The sequence below is a fragment of the Hydra viridissima genome, unplaced genomic scaffold, assembly GCF_058129835.1.
Source record: "Hydra viridissima isolate aposymbiotic clone 2 unplaced genomic scaffold, HvirCarnegie_v1 scaffold_6, whole genome shotgun sequence".
Classification (NCBI taxonomy): Eukaryota; Metazoa; Cnidaria; class Hydrozoa; order Anthoathecata; family Hydridae; genus Hydra; species Hydra viridissima.
This window is the reverse complement of record NW_028324305.1, coordinates 7012076-7024250: the sequence shown is the minus strand read 5'-3', so window position 1 is coordinate 7024250 and position 12175 is coordinate 7012076. Positions and strand designations below refer to the sequence as shown.

Here is a 12175-nt window from a genome sequence, read left to right as displayed (position 1 = left end):
ATCGTACCAGATTTCAAATAGTTGATCAGCCGTAATATTCGATGTATGGTTTTATGATGAATTTGACTATCATCACCTTATCAAAACATCTCAAATCCCAATAATCTTCCGATATTTGGCTTTCACAAAACAACATTAAAAAGAAATCTTTTTAAAGGGCTATAGTCAGATAATTAAGTCTGTCTCCATAACTAAAGTCAGCAGCTTATTTAACAGATTTAACAGATAATCTTATTTAACAGATTTAACAGATAATTTTATTTGTTTAACTTAGTTAAGCATACTCAAAATAAAAAGTTGAATAAAAAAAAAACTACTAATAAAAGTAACAAAAATGAACACAAAGAAAACAGTACAGCTCATGACTCGAAGTATCTTCGATCTCTTAATACTTTTAGTTCTTCTCTTTTTGAAAAGAGATCGAAAGAAAAAAAGGGAAATTCAAATGCAAACAAATTCTTTCTCTGTTGTTTTTATTTCGGATTCAAACGTCTCTTTAAACTACTTATAAGACAATACGAAGAAATGAACCTTTAGCTGATTAAAGCAATAAGATAAAAGGTAGATAAGGTAGCTTCTGTATTGAGAAACTTTTTCAGCATCAAATCTCACTTTCCGTCCTTTTAGATTGGTCAAAGTTGTTAGCGAAAATGTCTTTACAATAGCCATGAACTCTGCAGAGATGTATGCGGGCTAAACAGCACGAATGCGCACACTTGTTTAAGTAATGCTGAATACAAATTACAGAATTGTTTTCAGCAAATAAATTAATAAAACTGAACACATTGGTTGCATTATTTAACAAGGTTTTCATAAAGCAATTTGTTAATTGCTCGAGTTCTACAGTGTAAAGCATCAATGACAGTTTTTTTGAAGCATGCTTTTGAGGAAAGAAGCCAAGTTCAACCAGGTGATGTATTGAAAAACGTTTAAACGTATTTTTTGGGTTTTTTAACTTCAAAGTCATTTTTTCTCAAAACGTTTGATTTTTAGATGCTGCACTGTTGAACTGGGGCTGCGATATAATCTGCTATGGCTATGTTTTGCATTGTAAAAAACGTTTTTTATAATCTGATAGCACAGGCCTACAATGGTTTTCCCACTCAATTTGATGACTGACTTTGATAGATTTTACGATTATTAAAAAAAAATTTGAAAAATTTAAGCACGCCCAGATTTATTGCTATTAAGTATTAAAACTTTAGGCAATAGTCGGCTTACGCAAGAAAAACTATTATGGCGTAGGCCGACTATTGCCAAACCAAAAACAGATAATTCATTATATACTACTTTCTAACCGAAAAAAGTCATTATATTATTGTAATTAGCTTCTGTGAACAACTTATTATAAATGGTTTGCTAGAATTTCTCTCAAATTAACTGATATACTTTTATTGTGTATATTTTATTACAATGATTTAAAATGGCCAGGCTACTTCTAATTTTGCTAATGCTGAAATTTAAACTCCTTCAGTGCAAATATTCATATTTCATATAATTTCAAATGACAAAAAAAATTGAAATATGAATATTTGCACTGAAGGAGGGCAAATTTCAGCATTCGCAAAATTTGAAGTACCCTGGCCATTTTAAAGCCGGAATTTCATCCAGTAATTTACTATGGTCTTTATACATATACATATATACACACACACACACACACACACACACACACACACACACACATACACACACACACACACACACACACACACACACACATACACACTCACACACACACTATATATATATATATATATATACATTATATATATATATATATATATATATATATATATATATATATATATATATATATATATATATATATATATATATATATACATTATATATATACACAATTATACATTATATTTACATATAAATTATATATATTTATTAAGGTAAAAAAAACTGATGCGAATTGAGCATTAGTTCCACCTACTCCATATAAGTATTGATTTTTAACTAGTTAAAAATTAATATCAAATTAAAAATTTATTTTATGCCTTAAAATAGGGATAAAATAAATAGAAATATTGAAATGAAATTTATATACATACATACCTACATATATACCTACTTACATTCAAGACCTTAAAAAAGTCATAAAAAAATTAAAGATTGAAAATAAAACTATTTTACATATTTTAAAGAAATATTATGGAAAGTGCACTAGATACCCGATTTTATATCCCGACTAGCGAGTAGTTCCGAAATACGGGTAGTTCCAACGATCGGTTCCGAAATACGGGTAGTTCCAACGATCGATTCCGAAATACGGGTAGTTCCAACGTAACCAAAGCGGATTAAATAAAAAAATTGATTAATTAAAAAAAATTTTTTTTACTTACTTTTATATTTAAGAGGCGATGGCTCAAAAAAAAAAAAGACTGATGCGAATTGAGTATTAATTCCACCTACTCCATGTGTAAGTATTAACTTTTAACTAATTAATACTTATATACGGAGCAGGTCGAATTATACTTACATGAAGTATTAGTTCCACCTAATCCATGTAAGTAATAATTTTTAATTAATTAAAAATTAATACAAACATGGAGTTGGTGGAACTATTAAATAGAAATAAAAGTGATATTAAAAGAATTGAAATAAAATTAAGTTTAAAAAAATGAAATAAAAAAAAAGATTAACGAAAATACCTGATCGCACGAAGTTTTGGTCCAATAATCGGGTAATTTTATTACCCGACTTTCGTGTAAATAAATTGAGTAATTTTATTACCGGATTTTCGGGTACTTCTACGGGTAATACTTCGGGTAGTTTATATCGGGTAATACCCGACCCGAAGGCTAGGCCATCGAGTACCTAAACTTTTCGAAATTGTCAGTCCAAGGGTACTCTCGGGTATTTGAGTCGAGTTTTCGCTCCCTACTTCAAAGATGTTATCGCGCAAACGTTTCACTTCAAAGATGTTATCGCGCAAACGTTAAAACTTACAGAACACTTTTTGCGGTGTAAAGCGAGCTGTATATTGCGCTTTTAAAAACTGGTCTAGTTATCAACCGATCAAGGTGGAGCACAGATGTAAAACAATAGCAATAAAGCGAGCCTGTTTTTCAACAGTTTAATGTCTCAGCAGAAGTAATGAACACTCCTTGTATCATTAAATGACTTTATCTTATGCCACACATCATGTGGATATCAAATACTATAATTATAATAAAATTGTTTACATCAGCGTTCAGTATCCAATTAGCTTTGTTTGATACAGTAGGCTAACTAGCCGTATTTTCATTTTTTAAAAAGATTTCATTGTTTTAACACGCCACCAACTATTCCACTCCCCTTCCCCCTCACATTATTTTAACACTTGTGGCTTTGCATTCTAATTTGATACCCTTTCCACTAAACATATAAATAAAATATTTTCTGAGATCTCGGAAAATCTTAACACAGCTCATTAAATCTCTTCGCTGCAGATCGAAAAAGTGACTCAAAAACAGCTTCTTTATGTAATCAATCAAAACAACAACAAATACCGCGTCTCTCCTTAAAACATTTTTAATGTAACAGTTTACTTCAGATTTCGTCAAACCTCTCAGTCGAATAGTTTATTCTTATTTGAAATTCATCTGTTTTGTTGGAAAAGGATAAAGTATTCATGATGGGATGGTAATGAACCATTTTGAATGTATTATGAATGTATTAGGTGTGTATTTAAAAAGACTGCAAGCATCACACTTCATCTACAAAGTGTCGAAAGAAATGAATATAATAAATTTGACAGCTAAAAAATGCAGCAGATTTATAACTTTTGCGTTTTTAATGTTTTAATTTTTAGAATAAAAGATTTAGAACTTTATTTTGAAAACCACAAACTGTATTTTCATTCGTGAATTGAAATGAACAAGTTTCATTCAAATATTTGTTTTAAATTTTCAAAAAATTTCCCTATATCTGCTCGTTAAAAAAGATTCTTACAAACGAATTCTTACAAACTACAAGAAAGATGGAACCGTATGAACGTAATCGTTTGCGAGTTATTATCTTCTGTTGGATTGAGAGAGATGAATAATGAGAGGGACGCTCCGAATGTTACGCGAAAGAGCGTTTAAAAATGCGACTTGTGCATATGATCCGAAAGCATGATGATCTTCTAGCCTGATCTTGCATCTTACCATTACTCAAGAAGTGTAATCGATTGGTATCAACAAAATGGCGTCGATATTGTCCAAAAAAGCATGAATCCAGGCCAACGTGCCACAACTTCGTTTACTTGGAAAACTGCATAAATTTGATTTGTGTAAGACGGGCAAATGTATAATAAACATCAATTCATTTCGCTGAACTTTAGAGGTGGTATCACAAAACTGAAATCACGAAATTGAGAAGGTATTGTGATCAGCTCAATCAACTATATTTTGAGATAAAATTTTCTTTAAAAAATGATCGAAACTATGAATTGCGATTTCCCGGACTTTTTCCATTCCCGGGATAGCGGGAATTACTTACATTGTTCCCGGAATGCCAGGAAAATCCCGGGAAAATCTTCATCTGAGAAAATATAAATAGCTAATTACACTTTTCTATTTTTCTATTTATTTTTTGTAACTGTTTACGATTTTAAAGTAACTTCTGAGAAAAATCAATGCAAAAAGATGGCTGTCTGTCAAAAAAAAAAATCCAGTTGAACTAAACACCCTTTCAGCCTCTAAACTGGAAGGACGAATTGTTAAAAGCGCATTATAAGGCATATCTAAGTTATGCGATCTTTTATTAGTAGTTTCAAGCTGATTGAATTCTTAACGTATAATTGATTTAATGCACTTGTCTGCAAAAACTTTTTTTTTTTTTAAATTTTCTAATCTGGCAGCCATAAATTCAGATAATTGATTTATATTAATAATACTGTTGTTAAGTTTTCTATCACTATCTTCTTCTTTTGCTATATTTTCATTTTGCTATGTTTTCTATGATTATGGGAAAAAGTCGACCAGCTATTTCAATCGCTAAATTTATCATAACTGCTTTAGATGGCATGCTAAATAAGTCATCATGCATATCACTTTTTAAAGATTGTGGATTATCTAAAAATCTTAGTAAACCAACAAGATCTTTTTTTCTTCTTTGACATATTCTTTTAATTAAAGCATTTTTAAGATCTTTTGCTAGGTAGCAATCTTGAACATCAAGTTCTTTAACCATAAATTTTAATGTGTCATCAGTTGTTAATAAAGTTGCTTCCCTTCTGCAAATCATTTAAGAACATAAGATAATGGGGTTCCAGACTTTTTGCGAAATTTTCAATTACTGTAAGTTCATCATCAAACAACATTAGGTTTTAAAAACCGTATTTTTAACTTTAATAAATCTTTAAATCAAAATCCTGGGATTCCGGGAAATTGGAGTAAGATTTTTCCCGGGAAGAATCCCTCATCGAAACGGCTTAATTAGTCCTCGAAGTAATTAAAAAGTATTGGAGCTATAAATATTGGAATATATTTTACGTTTTTTATTAAAAATTATTTAAAGTCTAAAGCATTCTAGAACTTTTTACCTTAGGTATATAGATGAAAAATGAGGCCTCATAACATCTTACTAAAATTAGATTAATTTAAAAAGTTAGAATAATTAAATAATTAATTAAATATCTTAACTGTGGATCGAAGAATAACTTAAACAACGATGCTACACTACTTCAAATCAAATTCCAAATGCAAATCTATTGCATCAAGCATAATAGTCATAGAAACTAAAATTATGTTCAAAATCTTTTTTTTAACTTTGTGAGGAGGGAAGATGAATAAAGTTGTAAACATTATCTTTAAGTTTTACACGACTCAAACGCGCTACATTCGAACGAAGAAAAGAGTGAGTCAACCAAAAACACCAGGTGGACACACATGTTTAATGACATGAAAAAATGAATAAGTCCCACCATTAATGATTAAGACTGTTTTTGCAAACACCACTTGAAACACAATGATATGATTTTAATTACTAAAGTTCTAGAAAGTTCTGAAGCCACTCTGGTGTAAAGATTAATAAAAAGAAAACTAGTAAAACTTGTTTTAAAGAATACCATGACTCAGAAATTGAAACAAAAGTACTGAACGAACTTGAAGAAAAAAAATCCATTTGTCCGACGGAGAATTCAAAATAACACCTGCGGACAGATTGAAAAGGAACGGTTGAGAAAATCTTTTAGATTTTTTTTTGGGGCTCCTTTCTTGGGGAGATTTATTTTTGGGCCCTCTCTTTGGAGAGATGCTTGTGGGAAGATTTTGATGGAGTGTTTTATTCTAAAGAGATTTAAAGAGAAATTCAAGAGAAAAGAGTTTTAAGAGATTTTAAAAAGGATTTTAAGAGAAAGAAAAAGTTTTTTGAGATTTTAAAGAGATTATATAAGAAAAGAATTTTAAAGAACTTTATTAAGAGATTTTAAAGAGATTTTAATGAAGAGAATTTATGGAAAATTTTTAGAGAAAATTATGAGAAGAGTTGGTAAGGAAATATATTTGAGTAACTTTCAATATGCGTTATTATATGCATTAATGTATTGTTATTTGTATGAGCTAAAATGAAGAGAATTTATTGAAGAGAAATAATTGAGGAAATTTATTAAGAAAAGTAATTAAGAGAAGAAAAACCAGTCGTAAGTTTTTTTTTATTTTTATTTACATTTTGATTAAGGCAATATCATTATTAATATTCTTATTATTGCGTTATGCGTTAACAATTGTTGTTAAAAAGTCTGATCCTTCTACCGTGCTTCTACCATATCTGCGTTGCACACTGACAGTCCTACCTCATATTCTAGCACATTCTATACTATCGCTATTCCCACACTCACATCACAGTAGCCATCACACTAACCTGCGTCTAACTACTTGCATCACTTAACTAATTACATAAAATAAAAAAAACTTAACAAACCCCGCCCTCACACTATCAAAACAACTCGTTAACATAAATGAATAATTTTGTTAACATAAATGAATCTGAATAATTAAGGATATGAAAATCGTAGCTCCATAAATTTTTAAAACATCTTTTTTTTGTATTAAAAGTTTGCATAAAATATCGTTAAAAGTCATAATTTAATGTTGTTTAAAGTTCATCTTCTGTTTCATGAAGTTAAGAAAAAATGGAGGAAAACCATGTATGATTAAGTGATTAAAATATTCATTTATTGTTGTATTAGATACTTGATTGTTGTATTATGTTAGATGTTATTTTGTAGCTATAATCGCTGCAACAGATTTGTAAGAATTTCAATTAGAAGATTTAAGATTTCGTTCTGAAAACCTTCAAGATATTTTTGTTTGTGCATTAAAATTATTCAATTCAGCACATTGTACCACTCAAGCCGCTTTAACATAGTAAACCACAAAAAATATGTATCAATATTTTTGTAGGATTTCATATTGGTTCATCATACTTACAGTTTCCATAAATGGTTTTATTATTCGTCTACCTTGTAATATGCACGCTAAATTCAATATCATGCCTGGTCATTACATGAATGGAAATGTAAACTTATCATTACCAATGTTATCTCGAAACGATTGCCTGCTTTATTGCATAACCAATCCTTCGTGTATTCTTACTAACTACAAGAAAGATGGAACCGTTTGCGAGTTAGTATCTTCCGTTGAATTGGGAGAGGTTAACAATGAGTGGGACACTTATAGCACCGACACTACCAATAATCAAAGAGTAAGATACTTTACTTTGTCACAAAATAACGTCTTTTAAGTTTAGCACAAAAAATTCTGCCATCTTCATCACGTGCTAAGAAGAATCCGCTCGTTAAAAGTAAATTTATTCCATAACTATCTTTAGTTTCTACTCAATCATTTACAATAAGTCAAAACAGATTAAGATGCATTATTCAAATCAGTGTTGACTCAAACAAGTTATTCAGTATGAAAATTAAACCTTGTTTACATTCATAGTTCATTCATGATCAATTAAATCACCTTTTAACACGTTGTTTCTCAGATTGGTCAAATCTGCCAAAGCATAAATCCTTGCTCTGATATCGAATACTGCAGAGATGTTTGCGGAGATAACAATATCCATACGTACGTTTGCTTAGGTAATAATTCTCATTCAGTTGCAATTATAGATTAGCTCACAGTATCTAAATTTATGAAGTTTAAAACTTGTATAAGCTTTAGAATTTATAACATGATAAAACATGCACTGTTTGATTTAAGTTGTTGTGTTTGTCGCTACATAATACAAGACAACTTTTCTCTCGTAAAAGTATATTTAGTTAATTGGCCATAAAAAACCTGAAGCTTAGATGTTACAGTGAAACAGTAGAAAATAATCATAACTAAAGTAAATGTACTTAGATTTATTCTTGACAGTGAAGTACTTCTTTTTTTAAGAGACAAGTAATGCTGCACGAAGTGGAAAAGTAACTCAATCGACGTCATTTAACACGTTTGACCCACACAATGCAATTGACGGAAATTATGACACCCTTTTGCACACGCTTATTGAAGACAAAAACTGGCTTAAATTGGACTTAAGCTATGTGTATAAAGCAAAAAGTGTTATTGTTTATAATCGACCTGGGTGCTGTGAAGAGCGACTGGTTGGGTATGTGTTAAAAGCTGGAGTGTATGACAACGAAGACAAGTGTCAATTACTTGGCATATTAAGCAGTGATATGAAGCAAACTTTTCAAAACGCAGAATTTGTCAGATATGTATTTATCTCAAAAACTCCTGCAACTGATTACCTTCATATTGCCGAGCTAGAAGTTTGGGTATAATCTCATTTTAGGTTTGAATTTCCTGCAATAAACAAAGAACATATCGAGCCACTTTTGTCGAATAAATTTACTGTTGCATTTTTATTTATATTTATCTGAGCACATTGAAAAATCTCATAAAGTTTTTACACTAAAGTAATTACACAAATATTTAAGTTGAGTCAAGACTGAAAAAAGCGCTATAAAAGTGTAACATCCTCTCTAAAGTGATAAATATTTACAGCATTTGAGTTAATCTAAAATCATTTAATCGATTGTGCTGATGGAATATGTTTTAAATGTATTTAGTTTTATCTCATATGAAGCGTGAGAAGGGGGTGCAGGTAGGAGAATTACATACTTCCGGAAGTTTAAGCGATCTTTTTTTTTATTCCAAGAGGTAACCCAGTAAACATCGAACAGTTGGTAAGTAGTTGGCCCGATCCTAATAACCAACTATTAGCTACAGTTGGGCCAACAGTCGGCTATTTAGTTGGTACCGTGAAAAAAACGTAACGCTTTTACCAACACTTAGCCAACTGTTTTTAAACAATTGTTTGCCATTAACGGCCCAACAGTAATAAAACAGTTGGCTAACAATTGGTACCATTACCGGCCCAACTATATGATTTTTTTTCGCGATTTCTTAAATTCACTTTTGCGCTTAAATTGAAAGTGCAAAAGTTATAAATCATGTTTTGAATATTGCTTAATAACAAAGTATAACTTTGCTTTTTCATATTTAATTTTCTATCTAATAGTGATTGTTTGTATATCAGACTTTACCAAACAGTACTACTGTCGGCACAAAATATTGTATTATTTATAGATAACTTAGTTGAATACAAAAAAAAGAACAAATTTTTTATCATTACACTTTTATTTCCAGACCATTAAAGAAAAATATTTACAAATAAAGAACTAAAAATATTCTATTATTGTAGTTAATATTATTAAAGGTTTGAAACTAATATTGGCAACTTTAATTAAAAACAATATTGTAAAACGCTAATATTTAAAAACGTGGCGATTTATTAGATAATTATTAACAATAATTAAGAAAAATTAGATTTATAAATAAAATCAAGAAAAATAAGCTTTTATAAATTTTCAAAAGAAAATAATAACTAAATATTCTTTTCATTGATTAACTGCAACTGATTTTTTATAACCTTGCTTTTCGCCTGTCTATTTATTCGCCCATCTCCTTGATCATTTGCGCCCTGAAACCATCTTGAAACCATCGGGTAAATATCTTTATCCTTGGAATTAAGATACTGAATTCTTACTGCTGCTAAAAGAATAAAATGAAAATAAATTTAAAAACTCAATTTATTTTTTATTTAAATATAAATTATTTTTAAGTTATTTTTAAGCTCTTATACGTATACTTTGCAAATCAAGAATTACATTAACTGGTTAGCAGTTTTAAAAATATGTGCATATGATAATAAGTTCAAGTCACCAAGGGAGAATATATTATCTTACAAATTTACAACTAATGACAACACTGGTAATTGTCATAAGTACTAACATATTATATTCTTTCTTAGTGTTGTAAACATATTTTTGTAAATATAAAAATTCAGTTGACTTTAATAGACTAAAAATTTACATAACTAGTAATACTTACATAGTAAGCACTTTAACACAAAATGATAACATCGCAACTTAACCTTGCCCATTCCAGTAGCTATCATCTTACTTGAAGATCCGTTTAGATTACATAAAGCGCTAAACTTTTTGGAAAACATGGCTCCCAACACACATCATATGTATTTTGGACGTTCAACTTTACCGCCAATAGAACGCAGATATTTGACCTAAAAACAAATAATGCTACATATTACAACTTTTTTATTTAAACTATTTTTTCAAAGGTAAATGAAAATGTAATGCGGTATAATATAACTAAGGTATTATTAAATTACCTTTGATAAATTACAATTATAAGACTTATAAAAAAACTTATCTTTGATCTTATAAAATAATAGTTACTAGTTTAAACGCAACCTGAAGACTGCTAGAAACATTATAATACAAAAAATAATTTCAAACTTTATAGAGAGCCATCTCAGATTTCATCTGTTTCATAAGGTTAAACCTCTCCAAATCTTCCTTACTTTCCATTGGATGGCCAGGGGGAACAACAATATCTTCATTATCCAAAAAACTTTGAACTTCTAAAAACTTAATTTTTTTGCTCCAGTTCTGTTAATCTTAACTCCAAAGCTGCTAACTTCTCTATAAACATACATAAATAATTAAATAATATTTGATTGCATTTGAATCTTATTGGAAAACTGGTTTCAAAAACACAATCTAGTTTTTAAATTGAAGACATACATGGATAAAGGTGTTATGGAACTCAAATATTTGGAGTTAAAATTTTAAACATTCATGTTATTTATCCCTGTAGGTGAATTGATTGCTGTAAAAATGGTATTCTAGCACATTTTTGTGCTGTGTTATTAAGGCCATGGAAAAGAGCGTTATTTAAAACCTTTATCTGCATAAAAAAGTAGAAATGTGTATTTTTGTAACATGAAATATGTATTTTTTTAAAGCCTTCATCCATTTATGACTTTAATTAAAACACAAATTAATTTTTTTTACAAAAAATATAAATAGTTTTCCTTTGTCAATATGTCAGCATCTTAATCAATGTATGTATGCTTAACACATATACAATGTATAACAAGTAGTAAAACAAAAAAAAACAACAAAAAAACAAATAGTTTATCCAAAACCTTACTTTCCTGATCCCCAAAATTTTGAACAGTTTTCTCATAGTTTTCAGAAGTTGAAGTCCCTTTTAATAAAATGCTATAATTATATGCATTATATGAATATATATATATATATATATATATATATATATATATATATATATATATATATATATATATATATATATATATATATATATATATATATATATATATATATATATATATATATATATATATATATATTAGACATGTCCAAAAAACAACTTTTTTTAAAAATGTCTGAGCACAGCCGCTAAATGTGTTCTTTGTAATAAATTAATACTAAATTTAAAAAATTTTTGAATAAAAAAAATTTTTAGGGGTTGCTCAAGACCCTTAAACATCAGACAAGTCCCTAATATTTTGAAAAAAAAAGTTTTTTAAAACCATATCATGTTGGGTGTCAAAAGAAGTGAAATTTTATAAAAATTTCAAAAATATTAACTATTTTATATAAAAATTACCAGTTCAAATTTTATGAATTAAAAACTATCGTTTTTTAACAAAAAATAAAAAAGTGCATATTTTTAAAGTTTTTTTTAATAAACTTTTTAATTTGTGTTTTTTATAAACTTTTTTTATTATTTTTGAAATTTTTATAAAATTTCACTTCTTTTGAGACCCAACATGATATGGTTTTAAAAAACTTTTTTTTTCAAAATATTAGGGACTC

General features: G+C 28.8%; 1 protein-coding gene and 1 long non-coding RNA gene across 5 annotated transcripts in view; one reads left to right on the top strand and one right to left on the bottom strand.

Moving 5' to 3' along the window:
* Window positions 1–9130, top strand: part of LOC149886807 (uncharacterized) — a 48126-nt gene extending 38996 nt beyond the window's left edge. Inside the window, exons 1-4 of one of the 3 annotated variants that reach the window (XM_090091739.1) lie at window positions 7014–7126; window positions 7383–7683; window positions 7969–8065; window positions 8364–9130. In XM_090091739.1, the coding sequence (XP_089947865.1) occupies window positions 7068–7126; window positions 7383–7683; window positions 7969–8065; window positions 8364–8752 (846 nt within the window). In that variant the 5' untranslated portion in view covers window positions 7014–7067 and the 3' untranslated portion in view covers window positions 8753–9130. Of the gene's footprint in view, window positions 1–7013; window positions 7127–7382; window positions 7684–7968; window positions 8066–8363 lie in introns of those variants that run through there. The other 2 variants (XM_090091740.1, XM_090091743.1) reach the window with 2 other exon arrangements.
* Window positions 9131–9816: 686 nt separating this feature from the next.
* Window positions 9817–11584, bottom strand: LOC149886806 (uncharacterized). Of its 2 annotated transcripts, none has more exons than XR_016453465.1 (3): window positions 11487–11584; window positions 10365–10975; window positions 9817–10025 (listed from the first exon to the last, which is right to left on the bottom strand). It is a non-coding gene; the product is annotated as an uncharacterized LOC149886806 (long non-coding RNA). The 2 variants fall into 2 exon arrangements; XR_016453464.1 differs by lacking the exon at window positions 11487–11584 and having other exon boundaries at window positions 9829–10025; window positions 10365–10554; window positions 10790–10804.
* Window positions 11585–12175: the final 591 nt, after the last annotated feature.